Source organism: Ciconia boyciana, chromosome 32 (assembly GCF_034638445.1).
Source record: "Ciconia boyciana chromosome 32, ASM3463844v1, whole genome shotgun sequence".
NCBI classification, from domain to species: Eukaryota; Metazoa; Chordata; class Aves; order Ciconiiformes; family Ciconiidae; genus Ciconia; species Ciconia boyciana.
Window position 1 is genome coordinate 323,144 of NC_132965.1, and position 27,059 is coordinate 350,202.

A 27,059-nucleotide genomic window follows, 5' to 3' on the forward strand; every position below is an offset into this window, starting at 1 on the left:
CCTCCCCCCAATAAAGACCTCGGTGCAGCCGCGTGGGCTCCGTGGGTCCCCGCGGGGGTGGGCGGGCGTGGCCTCGGAAAGCCCCACCCCTTTCGAGGCGGTGGGCGGGGCTTAGGGAAGGGCCATCTCGACGCAGTGGGCGGGGCTAAAGGGAAAGCTCAACACCCCCCCCGGCACAATGGGAGGGTGGTGAGGGAAGCCACGCCCCTCTGCGTGCAGGGGGCGGGGCCAAGGGAAGCCACACCCCTTGGGCCCAGCGGGCGGGACGCAACACTGAGGGACCCGCCCCCTCCATAATGCGGCCGCTGGAGGCCACGCCCACGCGGGGGGAGGAGCCAGTGCCTGGAAGGACACGCCCCCTCCTTAAGCCACGCCCCCCATGGCAGCAAACCGCCCCCTCTCCCTTCCCGCCACAGCCGCCTGCCACGCCCCCGGGGGGGGGCGTGTCCAAAGGGGGCGTGTCCCGGACGCTCCGGAGAGGGAGGGGGAGGGGAAAGGGGGAGCCCCGCCCCCCCATTGAAAGAAAACGGGCGCCTGCCCCTTTAAACCGCCCGCATTGTCTGCGGCGCCGTCCAATCAGCGTGCGCGCCGGTCGGCGGGCGCCCATTGGCTGCGCCTCCCCCGCCGGCCACGCCCACCCCGCCGCCGGGCGCTGTCCAGTGCTGAACCCGCGGCCGCCGCCATGAGCGGGGGGGTCTACGGCGGCGGTAGGGGGCGGACGGCGAGGGGCGGGGCCACCGGGAGGGGCGGGGCCACGCAGGGGGCGGGGCCACACCGCGGGGTGGGGGCGGGAACACGGCGGCGGCGGCGGCGGCGGGGGGATAGCGGGGATGGGGGGCGGCGGTGTCACGGGGGAGGGGGTTCCCGGTGCCGGTGTCACCGTGTGCGTCCCCCCCCCGTGTCACCGTGTGTGTCCCCCCCCCAGACGAGGTGGGGGCGCTGGTGTTCGACATCGGCTCCTTCTCGGTGCGGGCCGGCTACGCCGGGGAGGACTGTCCCAAGGTGGGTGTCACCGTGTGTGTCCCCCCCCGTGTCACCCCCCTCCGTGTGTCGTGTCCCCTCCCCCCCCGGGTCCCTTCTGGAGGGACAAGGCCACCACCCCCATGGCCGTCAGCCTCGGGTCAGCGTCCCCACGGCGGTGACATCTCACGGCCATGCTGTCCCCGTGTCCCCAAGGCCACCCCCCAGGGCAATGTCCCCATCGTGGTGACATCCCCTTACTGTCCCCCATTTCCCATCACGGTGACACCCCCACGGCCACGCTGTCCCCAAGGCCACCACCCACAGGCCAACGTCCCCACCGTGGTGCCATCCCCATACTGTCCCTACGTCCCCAAGGCCACCACCTGCAGGCCAACGTCCCCATCATGGTGACACCCCCACGGCCACGCTGTCCCCGAGGCCACCACCCACAGGCCAACGTCCCCATCGTGGTGACACCCCCACGGCCACCACCCACAGGCCAATGTCCCCATCGTGGTGACATCCCCACGGCCACGCTGTCCCCAAGGCCACCACCCACAGGCCAACGTCCCCATCGTGGTGACACCCCCACGGCCATCACCCTCAGGCCAACGTCCCCATCACGGTGACACCCCCACGGCCACGCTGTCCCCAAGGCCACCACCCACAGGCCAATGTCCCCACCGTGGTGCCATCCCCATACTGTCCCTACGTCCCCAAGGCCACCACCCTCAGGCCAACGTCCCCATCGTGGTGACACCCCCACGGCCACCACCTGCAGGCCAACGTCCCCATCGTGGTGACATCCCCACGGCCACGCTGTCCCCAAGGCCACCACCCTCAGGCCAACGTCCCCATCGTGGTGACACCCCCACGGCCATCACCCTCAGGCCAACGTCCCCATCACGGTGACACCCCCACGGCCACGCTGTCCCCAAGGCCACCACCCACAGGCCAATGTCCCTACCGTGGTGCCATCCCCATACTGTCCCTACGTCCCCAAGGCCACCACCCTCAGGCCAACGTCCCCCTCGTGGTGACACCCCCACGGCCACCACCTGCAGGCCAACGTCCCCATCATGGTGACACCCCCATGGCCACGCTGTCCCCAAGGCCACCACCCTCAGGCCAACGTCCCCATCACGGTGACACCCCCACGGCCACGCTGTCCCTGAGGCCATCACCCACAGGTCAACGTCCCCGCCACGGCACCATCCCCATACTGTCCCCAAGGCCACCACCCACAAGACAACGTCCCCACCATGTCCATCCGTCCGTCCCCCGCCCCGTGTCCCCCCACCGTGTCCCCACGGTGGTGGTGACGGGGCGGTGGCAGGCGGACTTCCCCACCACGGTGGGGCTGCTGTCCCCCGAGGAGGTGGCCCTGGAGCTGGACGGTGACAAGGACAAGAAGGGGGGGAAGGTCTATTACATCGACACCAACGCGCTGCACGTGGCCCGCGAGGGCATGGAGGTCCTCTCGCCCCTCAAGAATGGCATGAGTGAGTGGGGACACCGTGGGGACATCGTGGGGCCACCTCCCGGGGGAGACACGGGGACGGGGACACCCTGCAGGGCCACGGGGAACCCGTAGGTGGCATCTCAGGGGGTTGGGGGTCACCTCGTGGGGCCACCACGGGGTTGGGGTCATCCAATGGAGACCACCAGAAGGTTGGGGGTCACCCAACGGAGGCCACCATGGGCTTGGGGTCACCCCATGGGGCCACCACAAGGTTGATGTCACCCAATGGGGCAACCAGAAGGTTAGGGGTCACCCAATGGAGGTCACCATGGGCTTGGGGTCACTCCATGGGGCCACCACAGGGTTGGGGTCATCCAATGGAGACCACCATGGGGTTGGCAGTCACCTCATGGGGCCATCACAAGGTTGAGGTCACCCAATGGGGCCACCAGAAGGTTGTGGTCATGCAATTAGGGCCACCACAGGGTTGGGGCCACCCAACGGGGGCCACCATGGGGTTGAGGGTCACCTCATGGGGCCACCAGAAGGTTGGGGGTCACCAGAAGGTTGGGGATCACCCAGTGGAAGCCACCATGGGCTTGGGGTCATCCCATGGGGCCACCACAGGGTTGGGGATCACCCAATGGAAGCCACCATGGGCTTGGGGTCATCCCATGGGGCCACCACAGGGTTGGGGTCATCCAATGGAGGCCACCATGGGGTTGGGGTCACCCAACAGGGGCCATCATGGAGTTGGGGGGGGGGGGGTCACCTCACAGGGCTACCACAAGGTTGGGGTCACCTCACAGGGCCACCAGAAGATTGGGGTGACCCAATGGAAGCCACCATGGCCTTGGGGTCTCCCTATGGGGCCACCACAAGGTTGGGGGGGTCATTCAACGGGGCCACCATGAGGCTGAGATCACCCAATGGGGGCCACCACAAGGTCGAGGTCACCCAATGGAGGCCACCACGAGGTTGGGGGTCACCCAATGGGGCCACCACAAGGTTGAGGTCACCCAATAGACACCACCATAGGGTTGGGGTCATCCCATAGAGCACCACCACCTCTCTGGACCACGCCCCCAGGACCATCCCCACCCCTCCAGGACCCCTCCCCCACCCCTGTGTCCCCCTCCGCCGTGTCCCCACTCACCGTCCCCGTGTCCCCAGTCGAGGACTGGGAGTGCTTCCAGGCCATCCTGGACCACACCTACGGGAAGCACGTCAAGTCGGAGCCGAGCCTCCACCCCGTCCTCATGTCCGAGGCCCCGGTAGGTGGCCGCCCCCCCCACCCACGTGTCACCCTCCCCGCCGTGGTGAGGGGGTCCCCTGCTGTCCCCTGCTGTCCCCACGGTGTCCCTGGTGTCCCCTCAGTGGAACACGCGGGCCAAGAGGGAGAAGCTGACGGAGCTGATGTTCGAGCACTACAACATCCCGGCCTTCTTCCTCTGCAAGACGGCCGTGCTCACCGCGTATCCCCCGTGTCACCCACCGGTGTCACCCGCCGGGTGACCCACCCCCCTCCCAGCCTGTCCGTACAACCTCCCCGGGGTGGGGGTGGGGGAAGTTGGGTGGGTGGGTGGTGGATCTAGGGGTGGGTGGGTGGGTTGAGGGGTAGTTGGGTTGTTGGTTGAGTGGTTAGGTGGGTCTAGGGGTAGTTGGGTGGTTGGGTGGGTCTAGAGATGGTTGGGTGGGTCTAGGGGTGGTTGGGTGGGTGGTTGGTGGGTCTACAGGTAGTTTGTTGGGTGGTTGGTGGGTCTAGGGGTGGTTGGGTGGGTGGTTGGTGGGTCTAGAGGCAGTTTGTTGGGTGGTTGGTGGGTCTAGGGGTGGTTGGGTGGGTGGTTGGTGGGTCTAGAGGTAGTTTGTTGGGTGGCTGGTGGGTCTAGGGGTGGTTGGGTGGGTGGTTGGTGGGTCTACAGGTAGTTTGTTGGGTGGTTGGTGGGTCTAGGGGTGGTTGGGTGGGTGGTTGGTGGGTCTAGAGGCAGTTTGGTGGGTGGTTGGTGGGTCTAGGGTGGTTGGGTGGGTGGTTGGTGGGTCTAGAGGCAGTTTGTTGGGTGGTTGGTGGGTCTAGGGGTGGTTGGGTGGGTGGTTGGTGGGTCTACAGGTAGTTTGGTGGGTGGTTGGTGGGTCTAGGGGTGGTTGGGTGGGTGGTTGGTGGGTTTAGAGGTAGTTTGGTGGGTGGTTGGTGGGTCTAGAGGTAGTTTGTTGGGTGGTTGGTGGGTCTAGGGGTGGTTGGGTGGGTGGGTGGTGGGTCTAGAGGCAGTTTGTTGGGTGGTTGGTGGGTCTAGGGGTGTTTGGGTGGGTGGTTGGTGGGTCTAGAGGTAGTTTGGTGGGTGGTTGGTGGGTCTAGGGGTGGTTGGGTGGGTGGTTGGTAGGCCTAGGGTGGTTGGGTGGGTGGTTGGTGGGTCTAGAGGTAGTTTGTTGGGTGGTTGGTGGGTCTAGGGGTGGTTGGGTGGGTGGTTGGTGGGTCTAGAGGTAGTTTGGTGGGTGGTTGGTGGGTCTAGGGGTGGTTGGGTGGGTGGTTGGTGGGTCTACAGGTAGTTTGGTGGGTGGCTGGTGGGTCTAGGGGTGGTTGGTGGGTCTAGGGGTGGGTCTAGAGATAGTTGGGTGGTTGGGTGGCTGGTGGGTCTAGAGGTGGGTGGGTGGGTGAGTTGAGGGGTAGTTGGGTTGTTGGTTGAGTGGTTGGGTGGGTCTAGGGGTGGTTGGGTCATTGGTTGGTTGGGTGGGTGGTTGGGTGGGCGGGTGGGTGGGTGGGTGGTTGGGTGGGTGGGTAGTTAGTCGGGTGGGTGGTTGTGTGGGTGGTTGGTTAGGAGGGGTTGCCTGGGGGGTGTTCGGGTGGCCAGTGGGGTGTTGTGCTGGTGCTGGGCTGGCTCGTTAGCCAGCTGGGTCCTTCGTTTGGCTGGACAGGTCGTTAGGGCTTCGTTAGCCCGTTGATTGGCTGATTATCTGCTTGGGGGCGGGGATTCATGCCTTACTGGAGGACTGGGTGGGTGCCCAGTGGGGCAACTGGCTCTCCATTAGCGAACCGCCCCTCGTTAGCGGGGGTCTCCCCTTGTTACCGAGGCCCCTCGTTAGCGTTACCCTTGACCGTGGCGGCCCAGCTTCGCCAACGGGCGCAGCACGGGGCTGGTCCTGGACAGCGGGGCCACCCACACCACCGCCATCCCCGTCCACGACGGCTACATCCTCCAGCAAGGTAAGGGGGCGGGCTCACTGGAGGGGCGGGGCGTGGCCAGGCGGGGCAGGGGCGTGGCCCGGACGCCAGTGTCCTCACGGTGACTCACCGGTGTCCCCCGTAGGCATCGTCAAGTCGCCGCTGGCCGGGGACTTCATCTCCATGCAGTGCCGGGAGCTCTTCCAGGAGATGAACATCGACATCGTGCCGCCCTACATGATCGCTGCCAAGGTAGGGGCGGGGCCGGCGAAGGACACGCCCCCCTGGAACAGCCTATCAGAGAAACAGAGGGCTGTTGTTAGGCTCCGCCCCCTGGGGGGCTGCTCAGCCCCAGCAGCTCCCCCCAACCCCTGAGGGGTGGCCCAACATGAAGGCCACGCCCCCTTAGAGGTGGTCCAACCCCTTAGCTCCTCCCCTTTAGGGGCAGCCCTTCGCCTTAGCTCCACCCATTCAGGAGCAGCCTGACCACAGGCTCCACCCCCCAAAGGCCAGCCCCTCCCCTTAGGGCGAGCATTTCCCTTAGCCCCACCCCTTCGGGGGCAGTCCTTCCCCTTAGCTCCACCCCTTTAGGGGCAGCCTGCCCACAGGCTCCACCCCTTTAGAGCCAACACCCTCTTAGCTCCGCCCCCTAAGGGCCCGTCCCCTTAGCACCACCCCTTTAGGGGCAGTCCTTCCCCTTAGCTCCTCCCCTTTAGGGTCCACCCCTTTAGGGTCCACCCCTCTTAGCTCCACCCCTCTAGGGGCAGCCTGCCATAGGCTCCACCCCTCCCCCTTAGCTCCACCCCTTTAGGAGCAGTCCTTCCCCTTAGGGACCGCCTGCCCACAGGCTCCACCCCTTCCCCTCAGCTCCACCCCTTTAGGAGCACCCTGCCTGTAGGCTCCGCCCCCTTAGGCCCTTCCCCACCACCTCAGGCTCCCCCCCCCTTCCCCTTAACCTCTGTGGGCGTGTCCTGCTCCCTCAAGCCCCGCCCCTCACTGACGCCCCGCCCCCAGGAGCCGGTGCGGGAGGGGCCCCCAACTGGAAGAAGAAGGAGAAGCTGCCCCAGGTCTCCAAGTCCTGGCACAACTTCACCTGCAACGTGAGCGGGGCGGGCCCTGGGGGTCCCGGACCCCTGGGGTCACCCTGGGGGGTCCCGGACCCCTGGGGTCCCCTGGTGGGGGCCGGACCCCTGGGGTCACCAGGGAGGGGGGCCAGAAGCCTGGGTCCCCTGGGTGGGGGTCCCGGACCCCTGGGGTCCCTTGGGGGGTCCCAGACCCCTGGGGTCACCCTGGGGGGTCCCGGATCCCTGGGGTCCCCTGGTGGGGGGCCGGACCCCTGGGGTCACCAGGGAAGGGGGCCAGAAGCCTGTGACCCCTGGGTGGGGGTCCTGGACCCCTGGGGTCACCCTGGGGGGTCCCGGCCCCCGGGGGCCCCCTGGTGGGGGGCCGGACCCCTGGGGACACCAGGGAGGGGGGCCAGAAGCCTGGGTCCCCTGGGTGGGGGTCCCGGACCCCTGGGGACACCCTGGGGGGTCCCGGACCCCTGGGGTCACCCTGGGGGCCCCGGATCCCTGGGGTCCCCTGGTGGGGGGCCGGACCCCTGGGGTCACCCTGGGGGGGGTCCGGGATCCCTGGGGTCACCTGGAGGAGGTCCTGGATGCCTGGGGTCACCCGGGGGTCAGGGGGCAGACACCTGGGTCCCCTGGGGGTCTCGGATCCCTGGGGTCACCCGGGGGGGGGACTGGATGTAAGGGCGATACTGGGGTGCATGGGGGGGTGGAGGGGGGATCCCAGACACCTGAGACCTTTTTAGGGGGGGGTCCCAGATGCCTGGGTCCACCCCCCACTTTGTGTCCCCCCCCACCCCAGGAGGTGATCCAGGACTTCCAGGCCTCGGTGCTGCAGGTCTCCGACTCCCCCTACGATGAGCAGTGAGTGCGGGGGGAGGTCGGGGTGGGGGTCAGGGGGGCTTGGGGGGGGTTTGGGGTCTCCCCCACCCCATAACGCCCCCTTGCCCCCCCCAGGGTGGCCGCCCAGATGCCCACGGTTCACTACGAGATGCCCAACGGCTACAACACCGACTACGGGGCCGAGCGGCTCCGCATCCCCGAGGGGCTCTTCGATCCCTCCAATGTCAAGGTTGGGGGGGTCCTGAGGGGTTTGGGGGGGACCTGGGGGCTTTGGGGGGACCCCTCTGACCCCCCCTGTCACCCCCAGGGTCTCTCGGGAAACACGATGCTGGGCGTGGGGCACGTGGTCACCACCAGCATCGGGATGTGCGACATCGACATCCGACCGGTGAGTCCCCGGGGATTTTGGGGGGACATTTTGGGGGGTGGCGGTGACACCCTGAGCCCCCCCGTGTTGTGTCATGTCCCCCCCCTTCCAGGGTCTCTACGGCAGCGTCATCGTCACCGGGGGGAACACCCTGCTGCAGGGCTTCACCGACCGCCTCAACCGGGAGCTTTCGCAGAAGACACCCCCCGTGAGGGACGGGGGGACCCAGGCGTTCGGGGAAGGGAACCCCTTCTCTGTGGGATGGGGGGGGGGCTGGAGGGGACCCAGGCTTCCGGTACAGGGACCCCCAACTCCCCATGTGGGATATCAGGGGCTGGGGGGGACCCAGGCTTCCGGTACAGGGACCCCCAACCCCCCCTGTGGGTTATGGGGGGGCTGGGGGGGACCCAGGCCTCCGGGACAGGGACCCCCAACCACCCCTGTGGGATATGGGGGGGGCTGGGGGGGACCCAGGTGTCAGGGACAGGGACCCCCAACTCCCCATGTGGGATATCAGGGGCTGGGGGGGACCCAGGCTTCTGGTACAGGGACCCCCAACCACCCCTGTGGGATATGGGGGGGGCTGGGGGGGACTCAGGCTTCCGGTACAGGGACCCCCAACCCCCCCTGTGGGATATGGGGGGGCCGGGGGGGACCCAGGTGTCAGGGACAGGGACCCCCAACCCCCCCTGTGGGATATGGGGGGGCCGGGGGGGACCCAGGCATCCAGGAAGGGGACCCTAAAACTCCCTGTGGGATGTAGGGGGGCTGGAAGGGACCCCATCCCCCCATGGGACATCAGTGGGGCTGAGGCGGGGACACCCAGACCGGGCTCCCAGTTTCTCCCAGTAGCTCCCAGTTGCCCCCTTTGCCCCCCGCCTCCCCAGAGCATGCGCCTGAAGCTGATCGCCAGCAACAGCACGATGGAGCGGCGCTTCAGCCCCTGGATCGGGGGCTCCATCCTCGCCTCCCTCGTGAGTAGGGGGGAGGGGGGGAGGGGCAGGGGGCAGAAGGGGGGCCCGGATGCCTGGGTCCCTCACCCCACACCCCCCCTGTGTGTGTGTCCCCCCCTCAGGGCACCTTCCAGCAGATGTGGATCTCCAAGCAGGAATACGAGGAGGGGGGGAAGCAGTGCGTGGAGCGCAAGTGCCCCTGAGGGGGGGCCCAGGCGGCCGGGCGGGCCCCCTGTCCCTGCCTCACACGCTGCCTCGCTCCCATGGCGCTTCGGGGCCTTTAAAAAAAAATCAAACAAGAAAAAACATTTAAAAAAACCAACAATAAACACCGCGAAAGGTGCAGAGCCCGCCCGGTGGGGCCCAGCTGAGGCGGCGTCCCGCTGCTGGGCGGATCGGGCGGGGGGTGATGCGGTGCGGGAGCCGTGGGAGGCGTTTTCATGAGATCAAGTGGGGTGGGGGAGGGACGTTTTTACCGATTTAGCGGTTTTTTTCCCTCAAAACTGTGAGCGTTGCGGCGCGCGCTGCGCCTTGACGCCTTCCCGCCCGGCGGACCGCTCACTGCGCAGGCGCGGGCACGGCGCGGGGGAGAGGGGGGAAGAGGGGGCGGCGCCTGCGCGGGGGGCGGGGAGGGGAGCCCAGCTCGAGTCACTGCGCATGCGCCAATCCCGCGAAGGAGGGGCGACTGCGCGTGCGTAAACGTTGCTTGCGAGGGGACGACGGGAGTGACTCACTGCGCATGTGCGCCCCTGCCGCTCCGGTGGGAGGGGCCCGCGCATGCGCGCTGGCTCGCGGGAGCCATGCGGCTGCCCACGTGGTTCCCGCCGCTCCGTTAACGGCGGGGAGGGGGGTGAAGGGGAGGGACCGGTGTGGCGGCTGGGGGGGCGTAGATCGCCCGCTTGAGCTACGTCATGAGCTGAGAGGTGACGTGTTGGAGCGGCGGAGGGAGGGGCGGAGGAGACAGGCGCCATAGGGGGACGGAGGCGCCCGCCCGCCGCTGCGCATGCGTGTCCACCCCGTAGACCCCATCCCCCGGCGACCCCCGCGCGGAGCGGGGCTCCCCCCCCCCCCCCCCCCCGGGGCGCCCTCAACGCGCCTGCTCCGCCGCCCTCCCCCTCCCCAACCCCCTCCCCATCGCGCTCCGCGCATGCTCCGCAACCCTCAACCGGGCTCGCCCGCTCCCCCGTCTGCCCCGAGCGCCGCTGCCGTTGCGCGATCCGCGCAGGCGCTCGCCGCGGCCACCCCTATCCTTCAGGCCCCCACCCCCCCGCCCCGCGCGCCGCCTCCCCCTATTGGCCGCCTTCCCCGCCGCCGCCTCTCCCATTGGCTCTCCGCTCTCGCCCGCCCCCCTGAGGGAGGCGGGTCCACGCGGCGCCACGCCCACCCTCTATATAAACCCCGGCGGGCCGCCGCGCTCCTGCCATCGCGGGCGGGAGGTGGCGGGCGCGGAGGGGCCCCGCTCCGCTCCCCCCCTCACAGCACCCCCTAGCGGCGGCGCATGCGCGGCGGCGGCGGGGCGCAGCGCGCAGGCGCGGGGCGGTCCGCCATGGCGGCCGAGCCAGAGGCCTTCCTGGTACCGCCGCCTCCTTCTTCATCTTCCTCCGCTACCGGTGCCCGGGAGGAGGAAGAAGCTTCACCCGCCGCCGAGGCTCCGCGGCCACGTAACGGCTTTAGGTCGGCGGGAGGAGGGAAGCGTCGTAGCAGCTGCGGGGCCAAGCAACCGGCGTGGAAACGGCGTCGCCGGGCGGCCTCGGAGTGCGGCCCGGTGCTTCCCTCCGAGTTCCTGCTGGGGGGAAACATCTTCGACCCCTTAAACCTCAACAGTCTGCTGGATGAGGAGGTGAGCCGGGCCCTCAACGCCCGCACCCCGCAATCCTCCCCCCTCCCCGCCCGCGGTCGCGACCCCGTCGAGATCCTGGTCCCTCGCGACATCACCGACCCCCTCAGCCTCAACGCTCCCGGCGAGGGGCTGCGCTTGGCTTCTCCCGCCAAAACCGCTCGTCGCCGCCACCGACACCGCGGCCAGCAGCGAGCCGCCGCCGTCACCGCTACCGCTACCGCCGCCGACGAGGCCGCCTGCCCTCACGCCCTCCCCGCCGCCGCCACCCCGCCGCCATGCGCCACCGCCTGCCCCGCCACCGGCCGCCATCGGAAACGTCGACGGACTTGCAGTAAATCCGAAGGAACCCGTCCCCCGCCGGAAAAACCCAAACCCCCGGGAAAAATTCCGCAACAACAACGTCAACGTCGTCAAGTTCGGAAATTCCAGTACGGCAATTATTGCAAATATTACGGTTACCGGAACCCCGACTGCGAGGACGGGCGGCTACGAGCCATGCGCCCCGAGTGGTTCGCGGGGAAAGAGGTGTTGGACGTGGGGTGCAACGTGGGACACCTCACCCTCAGCATCGCCAAACGTTGGGGACCCGCCCGGGTGGTGGGGTTGGACATTGACGGGGGGTTGATCCGTTCGGCGCGGCAGAATATCCGGCATTATCTGTCGGAGGAGATCCAAGCGGAAGCGGCGGCCGGAGGAGGGGGGAATGGCGGAGGAGGGGGAGGGCGGAAGGGTTTTCCCGCCGCTCTCCTGGCCAGTCGGGGTCCCATCGCCGCCCCCCGCCTGCCCCCCGACGGGCCCGGGGCCGCCGATTTCCCTCACAACGTCGTCTTCGTCACGGTGAGTTGGGGGGAGGGGTTGGGGGCTCGTGGCCACTTTGGGGAGCGTGGTGGGTTTTCGGGGGTCACGGTGGTGTTTGGGGGTCGGGAGGGGTTTGGGGAAGGCCTGGGAGGGTTTCAGAGGGGGACAAAGGGGTTTTGGGGGGATGGGAGGGGGAGGGGTGCTCCTGCCCAGGGTTGGAGCTGGAGGGGCGGGGTTTACAGAAGGGAGGGGCTTGGGGGGTGGGGCTAGGGAGGAGACACGCCCCCGAGGGGGGTGGGGATGTCGGGGTGCACAGAGACCTGGGGTGGGGGAGGGGCTGGGTGTGGGGCTCCCCCCGTCCTGCTGTGGGGTACCCCATGTCTGTCAGTGGGGGCTGGTGTGGGGCAGCCCCACACCTTAGGCAGGGAGCCCCAAGTCTCTCAATGTGGCCCCCAGACCCCTCCGTGGGGCTCAGCATGGGCCCCCCATCCCTCGGTGCCCCCAAACCCCTCCGTGGGGCTCAGCATGGGCCCCCCATCCCTCAGTGCCCCCAAACCCCTCCGTGGGGCTCAGCATGGGCCCCCCATCCCTCAGTGCCCCCAAACCCCTCCATGGGGCTCAGCATGACCCCCACGTCCCTCAACTCCCCCAAACCCCTCGTGGGGCTCAGCGTGGGCCCCCATCCCTCAGTGGGGCTCAATGTATCTTGCCGCCCCCTTACCCCCTCAATGCCCCCCCCACCTTTCAGGGGGCTCAGCATGAGCGTTACGCCCCAAACCCCCTCTCAGTGCGTCTCCCCCTCCCCCATCCCTTCCCTCTCCCCTCAACCCCCCAATTCCACCCCATAACCCCCTATTTTTTTTCACCCCCCCCCCAGGGGAACTACGTTCCGGAGCGGGAGGAGGCGGTGGCGGCGCAGCGCCCCGAATTCGACGTGGTGCTTTGCCTCTCCCTCACCAAATGGGTGCAGCTCAACTGGGGGGACGAGGGTCTCAAACGTCTCTTCCGTCGCGTCTACCGGCACCTCCGCCCCGGGGGGCTCCTGCTCCTCGAACCCCAACCCTGGGCCTCCTACCGCAAGCGCAAGGGGCTGACGGTGAGCGCCGGGGCGAGGCGGGGGGGTGGGTAGCGTTTTGGGGGGTTTGGGGCTCAATTTGTGCCCTTCCCCCCCCCCCCAAAAAAAAAGGAGACGACCTACAGGAACTACCAGCGGATCCGGCTGCGGCCCGAGCAGTTCCCCTCCTACCTGACCTCCCCCGAAGTGGGGTTCGACAGCTACGAGTTGTTGGGGACCCCCCAGCACGCCGCCAAAGGTGGGGGAAGGGTGGGGATTTTGGGGGCTGGGAGGATGGGGGGGGGTCCCCCGGGTGTGGGGGATGCCCGAGCCCTCAGGGAGGGGGAGACCCCAAATCTGGGGGTTTTGGGGGTGGTTTTGGGGGCAGCGGGAGGGGTGGTTGTGGGGTGAAGGCTTGGGGCCACTGTGAGGGTGTGGGGCAGGACGCCGGGGTCTGTAGGGAGCAGGGGGGACCCCAAATCTGGGGGTTTTGGGGTCATGCAGACACGTGGGTCCTCAGGAAAGGGAGGGGGTGGGGGCCTGTGGGGTGAAGTGTGGGGCGGGAATGCCCGGGTTCACTGTGGGGGTGGGGGGCCTGGATGCCGTGGGGCCCCCAGCCCCCCAATATGGGGGGGGAAACACACTTGGGGGTGCCCCTAACCCCTCCCCCACAGGCTTCCAGCGGCCCATCTATCTCTTCCACAAGGGACGAGGCGACGCCCCTGAGCCCCCAAGTGTGGGGGGCCCCACGCCGCCGGGGTGGGGGAGGGGTGCACTCCCCCACCAGATGCCAAATGGGGAGGGGCTGTGTGTGGGCCCTGCCCCCAATTTCGGGGTGTTCCACCCCCCCCCGGGTGTTTGCCGTGGTTTGATCTGTGCTGAGGGGGGGCCGGGGGCCCCGGGAATAAAGGAGGCGATTGGTCAGTGGGGAGGGGTCGGTTTTTTTGGGGGGTCCTGTCACCTTCTGGGGGGGTTGTCACGCTGTGGGGGTGGGGCTGTCACTTGGGGGTGTCAACCCCAGTTTGGGGGCTCTTAAATGGGGGATGGAGCTTTGAGGGGGGAGGCACAATAGGGGTGGGTGGGGGCAGCCCATGTCCCCTCTGGGGGGTGTCATTTCCCCCCGGACAGTTTGGGGTGTCTTGTGTGTTGTTCCCCTCCCCCCAAGTGGTACAGCCCGGTGCGGGCGGGGGGCGGGTTCATGTCCCCGCGTCCCGTCCCGTCCCCGCCCCCCTCCGCGTCCCCAATGGTTCCTCCCGTTTCCATAGCGATGGGTTCGTGGCAGCCGTTGGCGCCGCGCATGCGCGGGACTGGGGAAAGCGGCCGCACGCGGGGGCTGGTGGGAGTTGTAGTCCACGCGCAGACACTATAGGACCCCCCCCCGCAAAGGCTCCTGGGAAGCCCCCTCCCCATGGGGGGGGGGGGTCACAGCCACCCCCAAGGTTTAAAGGGCGGGGTGGGGGGAGGAATTGGGGGTCCTCACACGTGACCCGACCCCCCCACGTGACACAATGCCCCCCTCACACACACACCCCCCCCACAGAGTTTGGAAAGGAAGATTTATTGGGGGGGTGGGGAGGTAATTTGGGGGGGGTAACCCCTCCCCCTCAGCCCCCCCCCCACTGCTGCAGCTTCCGGTACATGAGGAAGGCGGCTCCGGGGGCCGGGGAGGGGCCGGGGGGTCCGGGGGCGGGGGGCAGCCAGGGCTCCCCGCTGCCCCGCCCGCCCCCCGCCAGCGCCCCCACCTCGGGGCCGGGAACCTGGGGGGAGGGGCACACAGAGAGGGGGCCCATCAGCACCCCGGGGTGCTGGGGGCCCGTGGGGGTGGGGTGGGGTCACACTCACCTTGGGGGGGCGCGGGGGGCAGGGCCCCCTGCGCGGCCCCGGCAGGGGGCACGGCCAGGCTGACCAGGCCGCGGTAGAGCCGCTGGGCCGGGGGCACGTTCATGGCTGCAAAATGGGGTGAAAAAAGGGGATTTGGGTTAAAGATGGGGGGGATGACACCACCCCCCCACCCCCCCCAAAATTACACACACCCCCCACCCCCACCTCCCCTCCGGCCGCCGCCCCCCCCACGGCGCAGCGGGCGGCGAAGGAGCAGCCCAGGAGGGCGGCAGCCGCCCGGGGGGCATCGAAGGGCTCCCGGGACGCCCCCCCCGCCGGCCCCCCCCGGCTGCTGTGCAGGGTGGGGGTCCCCAGCGGCGGGGGCGCGGCCCCCCCTTCCTCCTCCTCCTCCTCCTCCTCCTTCCCAGCATGCACCGGGGGGCTCAGCTCGAAGCGCACCTGGGGGGAGGAGGACAGGAATTAAAGGGGAGGGTCCCCATGTGTCCGCCCCCCCCCTTATATTTGGGGTTCCCTCCCCCGTGCTGACCTGCCGGGTCCCCCCCGCCCCCCGCCGCAGGATCCCCCGGGCGGCAGTGGCGGAGCCTCCGGCGGCCTCATGGCGGCGGTGACCACGCCCCGGACACGCCCATTCCGCCTCGGACCACGCCCCCTTCAGCACAGCCCTCCCCAAAATGGCCGCCACGTCCTTCCCAAGATGGCGGCGGAGCCCTCACCAAGATGGCGGCCCCAAGCCTGGGCCCTTCCCAAGATGGCGTCCGCGCTCTCCCCTCCCCCGCCCTTCCCAAGATGGCGGCGCCTCCTTCCACTTCGGCGGCGAGTTCGAGTCCCGCCTCGGCCCACAGCACCGCCCCTCCCCCCCCAATTAATCACGACCCCTCCCCCCCGTGCTGTAAAAATCGCGGCTTTATTAAAAAAGGCCCCAAATTGCACAAGGGGGGAGGGGGGGTCGCTCACCACCCCCCCCCAAATAAAGCAGCAGAGCTGCGGCGAAGGGGACCCGGGCGGGCGGGCCCCATTGCTCGCCGTGTGGGTGGGTGTGGGTGCGTCCCATAATTCCCACAGCGGAGGGGGGAGGGGGGTGTCTCCCGCCCCTCCCCCCGCGGGTCAGGCGGGGGGGCCGTGGGGGCGGGGCGGGCGCAGGCGGGCGAGCTGCTGGGGGGTGGCCAGGGCCCGCAGGAGCCCGTTCTCCCGCTCCAGCGCCGCCCGCCGCTCGCTCAGCTCCTTGATCTGCTCCCGCAGCAGCTCCACCTCCTCCCGCACCGCCAGCAGCAGGTGGCTCTTCACCAGGTCCTGGGGGGGACACGGCGTGGGGACCCACGGCCCCCCAGGGCCCCACACCCCCCGCGGCCCCCCCCCCACACTGGGGACCGCACCCCCCAGGACCCCCGTGTCCAGGCCCCAACCCCCACCCAGGACCCCCCCCGCCGGCCCCTCCCCCCTCGCTGCAAGGGCCCAGGGGCCCGGGAACCGCCCCTCCCCCCCCCCCCCCGGGGGGGCCAGGCGGGGGGCGGGGCGCTCACCATGGCCTGCTCGATCTTGTTGTCGATGGCCGTCACCCCACTGCGGGCGCGGGGGGGAGGGGACGGGATGGGGGTGGGGTGGGTCAGGCAGGCGGATGGACAGACAGACAGACCCACCCCGACCCCATCCCCACCCCCCCAGCGTCCGGGGAGGGGGAGGGGCAGACGTGCAACTTCCTCCTCTTTCCTTCCCCTTTGGGCCGTGGGGCCCGGGGGGGGGGGAAGGGGGAGGGGGAGTCCTGCCCATCCCCCACATAGCCCTCCAGGAAGTCCCGCCCCATCTCACCCGCCTAAACAGGAAGTCCCACCCCCAACACCGGGTGCAGTGGGAAGTCCCGCCCTGCCCAGTGTCAAAGCAGGAAGTCCCGCCCCCGCAGCAGCTGGCCCACCAGGAAGTCCCACCCCGCCGTACCTACGCAAAGAGGAAGTCCCACCCCTCTGACCCACCTAAACAGGAAGTCCCGCCCCAACACCTGGCCAAACACAAAGCCCCTCCCCCTAAACAGGAAGCCCCACCCCCAAAAGCTATCCCAGCAGGAAACCCCACCCCCCCACACCATCCCAGACCCGGAAGTCCCACCCCCAACCGGAAGCCCCGCCTCACCCCTCCTCCTCCTCGCTCTCCTCTCCGGCCAATCCCAGGCGAGCGCTCAGCCCGGCGGTGCCGCCCCCGGGGCGGGGCGAGGGGGGGCGAGGGGGCAGGGCCTGTAAAAAGAGGGGGGGGGTGGTGGTGGAGAGGGGTCAGTGGGGGGGGCGTGGCTTGCTGCAGCCCCGCCCCCCCGGTGTAGCCCCGCCCCTCACCTGCACCAGCTGAGCGAAGGCCCCGAGGGAACGGGGCTGGTGGGGGAGGGGCGCGGCGGCGGCGGCGGCGGCAGGGGGGAAGGGCGGCGGGGAGGGGGCGCGGGGGGAGTCGAGGGAGAGCGAGACCCTCCCCCCGCTTCCCCGGGGAACCGCTTCCCTCTCGTAGAAATCCCGGCAGATCCACCGCCCTCGCCTCAACGCTTCCCCGGGACCCGGTAACCGGACCAAACGGAACCGGGACCCACCGGGGCTGGAAGAAGAAGAAGAAGCCGCAGCAGCAGCACAAGAACCGCCACCGTCGTCCCCCCCCCCGCCGCCGCCGCCGCCCCCGTTACCGCCTCGGACGCTGGTAATGGCGAAGCCGCTTTTTTTCCGGCTCATGGCGGCGGCGGAGGCGGGGGGGGGAACATGGCGGGGCCGGGCCCGGAGCCGCGATCGGCGGCGGCAGCCGGTGACAGCGGTGGTGGCCGGAAGTGGCGCCGGGCGGAAGTCCCGCCCCTCAACGCGCGGGAGGGGGGGGGGGCGTGGTCGCGCTGGGCGTCGCGCCGCCTATAGGCGGCGCGACGCCCAGTGCGACCACGCCCCCCCCGCGTTCAAGCCACGCCCCCGCGCCGCTCAACACCGCGTCCTCCGCGCCGCTAGGGGGCGGCGGCGCCCGCACACACACCCCCCAACGCCTGTCTAGCGCGGACGCTGCGTCAGCGCCATGGAGCGGCGCGGGCGGGAGGCGGGAGCGGCCGGTACGTGGAGGGGAGGGGGGTGAGGGGAGGGGGTGTTTACCGGCGAGGGGAGGGTCCCTCCCCGTTAACCCCCCTCCTCCCTTCGCAGGCCGCTAGAGCCCCGCCATGGGTCGCCGCCCCCGTGAGCCCCCGCCCAGGCCCCGGTGGTGGTGGTGGTGGTGGCGGTGGGGGGGTGCGGTGGAGGATTCTCCCCCCACCCCACCCCCGCCAAAGGCACCGGAGCGAGAGGTAACGGGCGGGGCGGGGAGACCCTGGCGTCTGGGGCCAGATTTTGGGGGGGACCCATCTGGGATGGGGGCGGGGAGACCCCAGGGATGCGGGGGGGGGTGTGAGGATGGGGGAAAGGGGATGGGGGGGACACATGGGGACCCAGGCGTTGGGGGGAGGCGCGGCCTAGAGCGCCCCTCCTCTATGTCCCGTCCCCCCCAGGCATGAGCGCCCCCGCGGTCGGAGCTGGCCGCCGCCGCCGCCGCCTCCCTGCGGCTGGGGGAAGAGCGCCCCCCCGCGGCCGCCGCCATGAACCTGCTGCAGCGCAAGGGCCGCCCCGACTGGCGACCCCCGCGAGGAGGAGCCACGCAAGGGGTGGGTGGGGGGACACCCCACTGACACCCCCTTGCACCCCGTGACCCCCCATGGAAGCCTAGGGGGGTTGGGGACCCCCCCTGTACCCCACTGACCCCCCCCACGGCGGCCAAGGGGGTTGGGGGTTGGGGACCCCCCCAGGGTGGGAGACAGGGGGTCCCTGGGTGGGCTGGGGGGGTCCCCAGATTTTTTGGGGTCCCCCTCTTCCCCCCCCCAGGGCGGCCAAGGCACAGCATGGTGGGGGGGGCATCCCTGGGTGTTTTGGGGCCTCGCCGCACCCCACTGACCCCCTCAGGGTGGGAGACAGGGGGGCTCTGGGCAGGTTGGGGGACCCCAGATATTTTGGGGTCCCCCCCTTTCCCCCCCAGGGCCTCCAAGGTGCAGGACCGGGGGTCCCTGGGTGGGCTGTGGGGCCCCCAGATATTTTGGGGTCTCCCCCCCCCCAGGGCATGCAGGGCACGGCACAGGGGGGCCCCAGGTGGGTTGGGGTCCCCCCCAGAATTTGGGGGACGGTGGGGGGGGGGGTCCCGGGGTGGTTTGGGGTTCCTCACCTATTTTGGGGTCCCCTCTGACCCCCCTTGTCCCTCCTCCCCCCAGGGCCTCCAAGGCGCGGGAGGGGGTCCCTGCGGCGGCCCCTGCGGGTGGGGTTCCTGACGCTGCCGGCCCCCCAGGAACGGGGTCCCCGGCCCTGCGCCCCCGGCATGGCCCCCCGCTCCCTCTCCTGCCACGCCGTGGGGCTCCCCGATAGCGGGGGCCCCCCCCAGCCCCCCGGCCCCCGCGTGGGGCCCCCCGAGGGGCGGGGACTCGAGGCTCCACCCGCCAAGCGGGGCGGTGAGTGGGGGAGGGGGGGGCTGGGGGGTGTTTTGGGGGCTGGGGGTGTTGGGGGCTCTGGGGTGTCGGGGGTTATGGGGTGTCATTGGGGAGCTGGGGTGTGTCATGGGGTTTTGGGGGACTGGGGGGTTATGGGGTGCTATGGGGCGTCGTGGGGTTATGGGGTGTTTCGGGGAGCTGGGGGTGTCATGGGATCATGGGGTGCCATGGGGCTGTGGGGGTTATGGGGGCTGTGGGGTGCCGGGCTGTTGTGGGGTGCCATGGCTCTGGGGGTGCTGGGGGTTACGGGGGATCTATGGGGCAGAAATGGGGTGCTATGGGCCTGGGGGGTCACGGGGTGCTGGGGTGTACAGGGTGTCATGGGGGGCTGCGGGGTGTCGCGGGGTTAGGGGCTGCGGGGCTATGGGGTGCCGTGGGGCTATGTGGCGTCACGCCCGGGGGGCTATGGGGCAGGGAGGGGGCACAGGGAGGCTTTTGGGGTGCCGTGGGGCAGGGAGGGGTGCCACTGACACCCCTCTCCCCCTCCTCCCCAGGCACCCCCGGGGGCTGCGTGCGCCAGACGCCCCCCCCCCAGCCCCCCCGCCGCCCCCCGACCCCCCCGTCGGCCCGGCCCCCCTCCCCCTGCTGCCGAGGGGGGGGAGGGGGAGGGGGAGGAGCCCGTCTACATCGAGATGGTGGGGGATGCCCGGCGGGGGGGAGGGGAGGGGGACCCCCGGCCCCCCCCGAGGAGCCCGAGGCCATCTACGAGGAGATGAGCTGCCCCTCCCCGCCGGGGAGGGGGAGGCCACGCCCCTTTCGCCGGCCACGCCCCTTCCCCGCCCACGCCCCTTTCCCCGCGCCCCTTTCTCCACCCGCGCCCCTTCGCCGGCCACGCCCCTTCGCCGGCCACGCCCCATCCCCCGTTCCCCAATCTCCTGGCGCCCCGCCCCCCTGCTGGCCGCCCCCCGAGGGCTCGCGCCTGCCCTCCCCCGCCGCGAGCCGCCCCCCGCCCGCGCGCGCAGCCACCCCCCTCCCCCCGCCCCACCCCGCGGCGGGAGGGGCGGGGCGAGAGCGGGGAGGGGCGGGGCTGGGAGCTTTGCCCCTCCCCGCTCCTACCGCCGCCGAGGCTCCGCCCCCCGGGAAGCGCCCACCCGCCTACGACAGCCTGCGGGGGGGCGGGGCCACGGCAGGCCCCGCCTCTCTGCGCGAGGATGAGGGCCCACCCCGCCGAGGGGGCGGAGCTTCCTCCCGCCGCGGGAAAGAACCCGAGAGTGAGTTGGGGGGGGGAAATCTGGGCGGGGGGGCACACACCCCCCTGGGCGGGGCTGACCTTTGACCCCCCGTAGAGGCGTCGGGGCCCCCCGGGGAGGAGCGGGGGGGGGCGGCTCCCCCCCCCTCGGGGATCCCGGTGCGAGCGGAGGGGCCGCGGGGGCGGCCGGGGCTGCCCCTCCCCTGCCAGACCTTCCCTGCCTGCGGCCGGCCCACAGGTGGGGGGCACGGGGGCGTGGGGACAAGCGGGGGGACAGGGGGACACTGGGGGGGGGGACAGAGATCTGGGGGGGACATTGGGGGGTCACAGAGCGGGGGAGTCATGGGGACACTGCGGGGGGACACACAGGGGGCATTCGGGGGGACACAGAGATGGGGGGGTCACAGAGCCGGGGGAGCATGGGGACACTGGGGGGGGACACAGAGATGGGGGGACACACGCGGTGAACACCGGGGGGCATTGGGGGGTCACAGAGCGGGGGAGGCATGGGGACACTGGGGACACACACACGGGGACACTGGGTGACACCGGGGGGACACTGGGGGTCACAGATCTGGGGGGGCATGGGGACACAGGGGGGACGACACAGAATATGGGGGACATCAAGACATGGGGGGGACACGGGGAGGGTTCACAAAGACTGGGGGGACATGGGGACACTGGGGGAGGACACAGAGATGTGGGGGTCACAGAGCCCGGGGGGGGGCATGGGGGACACTGGGGGGACAACAGAGATTTGGGGGAACACTGGGGGTCACAGAGCTGGGGGGGCATGGGGGACACAGGGGACACTGGGGGGACACAGGGGACACTGGGGGATGACCGAGATTTGGGGGACACTGGGTGACCCCGGGGGGTCACAGAGCCTGGGGGGTACTGGGAGGGGGATCTGGGGGACACGGAGCACCGGGGGGGGCACAGGGACAGGGTGGGGACAACCTAGGTGCCCCCATTGCTGGGGAGGGGTGTCACGGGGGGGTGACAGGGGGCCACCGTGTCCCCTGACATCCCCCCCTCCCCAGAGCTCCCGGGGACCCCGCCTGGGCCGCTCGGCCTCCACCTCGGGGGTACGCCAAGCCGGGGCCCCCCCGTTTCTCCGTGGTCCCCCACCCCCGGCCTCTTTCTGGGGGGGTCCCCGGAGTTGGGGGGGGTCCCGGGGGGGGTGCAGCCCCCCCCCGCCCGCGGGACGGGCAGCTGCAGGAGGTGATCGACCGCAAACGCTGCGTCTGCACCGAAATCAAGGCCCGGGGGGCGGGGGGGGGCCTCTGCAAGAAGGACAGCCTGCCCCCTCCCCGCCCCCAATCCTGGAGGGGGCACCTGAGGGCGACCCCCCCGCCCCCCGGCACCCCCTGCGCGACGGCCCCACGCCGTGCTTTGGGACACCGCCATCTGACCCCCCGGGGTGCCTGGCGCATCTCTGTACCCCCCCCCAAAAACATACCCCACCCCCAAAGTGAGAGGAGGGGGGGGTGTCCCCAAAATGGAAGGGGGGGGGCCAAAAATGAAGGGAGGGTCCTCAAAATGGAGAGTCCTCAAAACGGAGGGAAAGGCCTCAAAATAGGGGGGCCCCAAAATCGAGGGGGCTCCTAAATTGAGGGGGGCGCGACACGGCTGGGCCGGGTTGGGGGAGGATTGGGGGTGTATTTATGGTACGTTAAGCCCCCCCCCCAAATAAAACGGGGAGGGGGACACCCCTAAAATGAGGGGGGGAGGATGGAGACTCCCCCAAGGGTAAAGGGGAGGGGCCCCCAATAAATGGGGGGGAGAGGCCCCCAATAAGGGGGTAACACCCCCCAATAACAGGGGGCCCCAATAAAGGGGGGTAGAGCCCCCCAGTAAAGGGGGGGTCAAGCCCCTAATTAAGGGGGGGTAGAGCCCCCATTAAAGGGGGGTAGAGCCCCCCCAATAAAGGGGGGGTTCCAGCCCCCCAGAAAAGGGGGGGGGTGCTGTAACTGCTTTGCAAATGTATTTATGGGGGGGGGCAGGGGGGTATTTATGGGGGTGCATCCACGGTCGAGCAGGGTCTGGGGAAGGGGATCAGCTCCGGGGGTCAGCGGTGCGGCCTGGGGAGGGGGTGTTGGGGGAGCCCCCCCAATGTGGGGGGTTGCGAGGGGAGGTTGGGGTCTCCCCTGGGATTTTGGGGTGGTACCGTTGGGGGGCAAAGGCCCCCCCCCCTTTCCTGGGACCCCCGCAGCCTCTCTGTGCCTCGTCCCCCCCCTCCCCGTTACCAGAATTGCCTTCGTCCCCGCGGGGTCCGGGGGGGACCCCGAATTTGGGGGGGGGGGAGGGAGAAAAGCGGGGGGTCTTTTGTAACGTGGTTCTGTGCACTATTAAAGAGAGAAGCGGCTGGAAGCGCTCGCCTGAGGTGAGGGGAGGGGGGAGACCCCAGTGAGGGGCCGAGACCCCCACGCCGCCCCTCACACACACGGGGGTCGTACACAACGTGCCTGGGGCGTGGCGGGGGGGGGAAGTAGTGAATTTGTGTGAAAACGACCCAAAAGGAGGAGCTCCCCGCTGAGGCACTTACCGGGGGCGGGAAGCGGCGCTGAGGGGCGGGAAAAACCGTTGGGCGCGCGACGGCCGGCGTCGGGCACGTGCGGGGGGCGGGGCTTTGGCGGGGGGGGGGGGCGTGCGCGCATGCGCAGGCACTCAGCGCTTAAGGCGCCTGCGCGGCGCCGTGGAGGGGAGTTGGGGGCGTGGCTTTGCGCATGCGCGCTGCACGCCGCCGCTGCCGGGTACGGGAGGGAGGATGGCGGCGGCCGGCGGCGGCGGCGGCGGCGGCCCCGGGCCGGGAACGGGACCCGGTGGAGGCCCCGGGGTGAGGAAGGGAAGCGCGTCCCGGGATGCGGAAGCTGAGGTTTGGTGCCGACGGGTGAGGGAGTTGGTGAGCGCTTCCCCCGCCAACCGGCTCTGCTTCGAGTGCGGCCAGCGCGGCGTCACCTACGTGGACATCACCGTGGGCAGCCTCGTCTGCACCGGCTGCTCCGGGGCGCTGTGAGCGGGGCGGGGCCGGGGCGGGGCCGGAACGCTGGGGCGGGGACAGGTAGTCCGGGAGCTGTGGGTGGGGCTGGGGCGTGGCCAGAGCGGCGGGGCGGGGCCAGGTGCTCCGGAGGCGCTGGGAGTGGGGCGGGGCCGCAAGCGGGGAGGCGTGGCCAGAGGGGCGGGGCAGAGCTGGCTGCTCCGACGGGCAGGGCGGGGACAGAAAGGTGGGGCGGGGCTAGGCGCGCGGGGCTCTGCGAGTGGGGCGGGGCCAGGATGGGGGTGGGGCGGGGCTGGCTGCTCTGGCGTACTGAGGGGGTGGGGCCGGCTGCTTCGGGACGCTGTGGGCGGGGCCGGGGGCGGGGCCACACCAGGTGCAACAAACCGAGCTGCAGAGCAGCAGTCGCTGATTGGCTGCACGCAGCACGGGGGCGGGGCTTCCTGGGCGGGGGCGTGGCCCAGCCATAGCCATGTCCATGGAGCCTTTTAGTAAGGAATTTTTTTGGGGAAAAAAAGCCCTTTTTCGGGGGTTCCCCGGGGAACGGGGGGCACTGACCCCCCAAATCCCTCCCGCAGGCGGGGTTTGAACCCCCCGCACCGCGTCAAGTCCATTTCCATGACCACCTTCACCGAAGCCGAGGTGCTCTTCCTGCAGGCCCACGGCAACGAGGTCAGTGGGGGACCTGGGGAGGGGCCACCCTCCCTCCCACCCCACCGGTGTCCCCATGCCCGTCCCCCACCCCCCGATCCCCCCCCCCAGGCCTGCCGGCGGGTGTGGCTCAGCACCTTCGACTCCCGAACCTCGCTGCTCCCCGATTCCCGTGACCCCCAGAAGGTGAAGGAGTTTCTGCAGGAGAAGTACGAGAAAAAGCGATGGTACGAAGTGGGGTCACGGTTGGGGGGGGGGGGGCAGCACAGGGTGGGCGTCCCCCTAATAAATATCTCGCTCCCCCTCCCCGGCAGGTACGTGGCGCCGGAACAAGTTAAACCCCCCCAAAGCGCCGCAGCGGAGCCGGCGCCCACCCAGCCGCTCCTGGGGGACGCGGGGACGCTGCTGCAGGTGAGACGGTGCCAATGGGGGGGCGGGGGGAGGCTGGGGCAGGGGGAGGCACTCCCTGACACCCATTGTGCCCCCCCCCCCAGCCCCGCCCGGTCCCCCGCCGCCCACCCCAGCCGGCCCGGAAAGCCAGCACCGACCTGTTGGCCGACATCGGGGGGGATCCCTTCGCTGCCCCCCAACCGGCACCCACCTTCGCCGCCTTCCCGGGCTTCCCCGGTGAGCTGGGGGGGCCCTGGGAGGGTCCTGACCATGGAGAAGGGGGGCTGAGTGGTTGGGGCGGGGGGGAGGGGGGCTTACCATAGAGTATGGGGCTAGAGAGGATCTGGGAAGACTGCTGACCAGCGAGTGCTGGTCCAGGGGAAGGAAGTGACATGCCAGAGTGGCCACGGAGGGGCCCAGCTGGGGCTGCACTGGCCATAGAGCGCAGGGGGGGGCTGTGGGGGTGACCCGGGCCCCCCCTACACCCCCCAGGCCCGGCCCAACCCCGCGCTGCCTTCCCCAATTTTGATGCCTTCGGAGCCAGCTCGGGAGCACCCACATTTGGGGGGGCTGCGCCCCCCTTCCATGCCCCGCCCGCACCCACAGGTACCCTGGGACCCCCCGGATTAATGGGGGGGGGGAAGTTGGGGTCTCCCTAACCCTTGTGAGGTACTGGGGAGGGGGTTGGGGTCCCCCATTGCCCTGTGGTCCCCCTGGGACCCCCCAGGATTAATGGGGAGGGGTCTGGGCTCCCCCCATCCCACCATAGTATGTCTGGGGCTAACGGGGAAGGATTTGGGGGCCCCTGAGACCCCCCGGGATTAATGGGGAGGGGTCTGCTGGGGTCCCCCCCCATCACCCTGGGGGTCCTGGGGAAGGGGTCTGGGGTCCCCCATCACCCCATGGTACCCCGGGGGTTAATGGGGAAGGATTTGGGGGCCCCTGGGACCCAAAACTAAGGGGAGGGGTTTGGGGTCCCCCATCACGCTGGGGGTACCCGGAGGGGGCCAGGGTCCCCCCACAGCCACGTTTCGCCCTCCCAACCACAGGGGGCGCTGCTGCACGGGGCGGGGCCACCGCTCTACCACCCTCAGGGGGCGGAGCCTCTGCCAGGTAATGTATGTGGCCCCCCCCATAATTAACCCCCCAGTTGGACTGGGGGGGGGGAGGTGGGGGGCAGAAGCTGCCCCCCAACCCCCCCCAGCTCAGCCCCCCATCCCCCCACAGCCTCTTCGGGACCCTGCGGACCCCCCGGCGCTGCCCCCGCCACCCTACGGGGGTAAGTTGGGGTCATTCCCTCCCCCACCATGCGGGGGACCCCAGGGTGACGGCTGTGCTCCCCCAGGCTACACCAACCCCTTCGTGGCCCCCGCTGCCCCCCAACCCTCCACCAACCCCTTCCAGAGCAACGGCCCCGCTGCCGGTGAGTGACACCCCCCCCCCGCGCTCCCCAGACTGGGATGGGAATCTGGGGGGCCCCCCAATTCCCTCTGTCTCTCTCCCCTCCATAGGTGCTGGTTTCGCCGCCCCCCCAGTTCCTGGGAGCTTCCCCAGCCCTTTCCAGGCTGATGGTAAGGGTACCCTGAGGGGGGGGTATCAAATATTGGGGCACGCTGTGCCCCCCCCCCCCCCCCCCCCACTGACACCACTCCTCTCCCCTTTTATCCCCCCAGGTTCACCCTTCGGTGGGTTCAGCGTTGCCAAAGCCTCCACCAACCCCTTCGTGGTGAGGAGGGGGCTCGGGGAGGGAAAGGGGGAGGGGGGCAAGATGGGGAGGGGGCAATATGGGGGGCCTGACCCCTTTTTTGCCCCTGACCCTCCCTTTTCCCCTACCCAGACGGTCCCGGCCCCAGCAGCCCCCTTCGGCATCAAGAACCCGACCACCAACCCCTTCCTATAGCTGCCGCCGCTGCCTGGGGGGGGACCAGACCACCACCCCCGCCCCCCCCCCCGGATTGCAGAGGGGACCCAGGCGTCCGGGTGCCCCCCACCCCCTTCCTTGCAGGACCAGGTTTTATTTTTTTGAGAGATATATCGCGATATCTAATATATATATTCTATAGAAACTGCTCCGGTCTTGGCATCTTTCTCAAACCCCCCCCCTCCAAATCCTCCCCCCATCCCCTGCACCCTGGGTAGGAGCTCGAGGAAGTTTGCCCTCAGTAAAGATGGCTGCTGCCGTGTCCTTTACTCGCTGTACGCACCTGTACGTGGCTGCCATATGTAAAGATGGCTGCTTGGGGCCTCACATCCCCTTTCTCCCTATGTTACTCACTGCCTTCTTGCCCTCAGCCAAGATGGCGGCCAGGGCCTCACTACCATATCCCACATTGGGGGTAATGGTGGCTGGCTGCCCTCAAACAAGATGGCCACTAGAGCCACCAGCTTTCACACAGAGTAATGGCTTCATGCCCTCAGCCAAGATGGCGGCCAATGCCTCACCTCCATGTTCCACAGTGGGAGCAAAAGTGCCTCCCTGCCCTTAACCAAGATGGCCACCACAGCCTCAGCTCCATGTTCTGTAGTGGGAATAAGGGCGTCTGCCCTCAGCCAAAATGGCCACCAGGGCCTCACCTCTATGTCCCATACTGAGGATAATGGCTGTCTGCCCTCAACCAAGATGGTGGCCGAGGCCTCACCACCAGATCACACACTGGGGGTAATGGTGGCTGGGTGCCCTTAACCAAGATGGCCACCAGAGCTTCACCTCTATGTTCCATACAGGGGGCAACGATGCCTGCCCTCAGCCAAAATGGCGGCCAAGGCCTCACCTCCATGTTCTGTACCAGGAGCAAGGGCACCTGCCTGCCCTCAACCAAGATGGTGGCCACAGCCTCACCACCCCACCCCCCCCCCCACCCACACAGGGCCCAAAGCCACCTGCCCTCAACCAAAATGGCGGCACCAGCTCGGCTTCACCCCCCCCAAATGACAAAAGCTGAGACCATGCTGGGGGCGGGGCCTTGTTGAGG

General features: G+C 69.8%; 4 protein-coding genes across 4 annotated transcripts; 3 read left to right on the forward strand and 1 right to left on the reverse strand.

The window, feature by feature from the left end:
* Positions 1–682: 682 nt before the first annotated feature.
* Positions 683–9,015, forward strand: ACTL6B (actin like 6B). The gene is given in 15 exon segments (XM_072848685.1): positions 683–707; positions 926–1,002; positions 2,300–2,465; positions 3,599–3,699; positions 3,803–3,900; positions 5,530–5,624; positions 5,728–5,834; positions 6,597–6,612; positions 6,615–6,682; positions 7,452–7,513; positions 7,607–7,721; positions 7,800–7,880; positions 7,972–8,067; positions 8,747–8,833; positions 8,935–9,015. Coding segments are annotated over 15 exon segments (1,275 nt in total).
* Positions 9,016–10,220: 1,205 nt separating this feature from the next.
* MEPCE (methylphosphate capping enzyme) lies at positions 10,221–13,873 on the forward strand. The gene is made up of 5 exons (XM_072848599.1): positions 10,221–11,489; positions 12,328–12,546; positions 12,637–12,763; positions 13,179–13,274; positions 13,770–13,873. The coding sequence occupies exons 1-5, from the start codon at positions 10,311–10,313 to the stop codon at positions 13,871–13,873; spliced, it is 1,725 nt and encodes a 574-aa protein (XP_072704700.1). The 5' UTR covers positions 10,221–10,310.
* A 1,401-nt stretch (positions 13,874–15,274) lies between these two features.
* On the reverse strand, positions 15,275–17,157 carry TSC22D4 (TSC22 domain family member 4). Its single transcript, XM_072848600.1, has 5 exons — positions 16,668–17,157; positions 16,471–16,571; positions 16,256–16,278; positions 15,867–16,147; positions 15,275–15,636 (listed from the first exon to the last, which is right to left on the reverse strand). Exons 1-5 carry the CDS (start codon positions 17,046–17,048, stop codon positions 15,451–15,453), a joined length of 972 nt encoding a protein of 323 aa, XP_072704701.1. The 5' UTR covers positions 17,049–17,157; the 3' UTR covers positions 15,275–15,450.
* Positions 17,158–22,771: 5,614 nt separating this feature from the next.
* Positions 22,772–26,147, forward strand: AGFG2 (ArfGAP with FG repeats 2). The gene is made up of 12 exons (XM_072848601.1): positions 22,772–23,063; positions 23,625–23,718; positions 23,809–23,924; positions 24,012–24,108; positions 24,192–24,324; positions 24,580–24,693; positions 25,112–25,200; positions 25,315–25,366; positions 25,433–25,510; positions 25,599–25,658; positions 25,761–25,813; positions 25,925–26,147. Exons 1-12 carry the CDS (start codon positions 22,819–22,821, stop codon positions 25,985–25,987), a joined length of 1,194 nt encoding a protein of 397 aa, XP_072704702.1. The 5' UTR covers positions 22,772–22,818; the 3' UTR covers positions 25,988–26,147.
* The last annotated feature ends 912 nt before the right edge of the window (positions 26,148–27,059 follow it).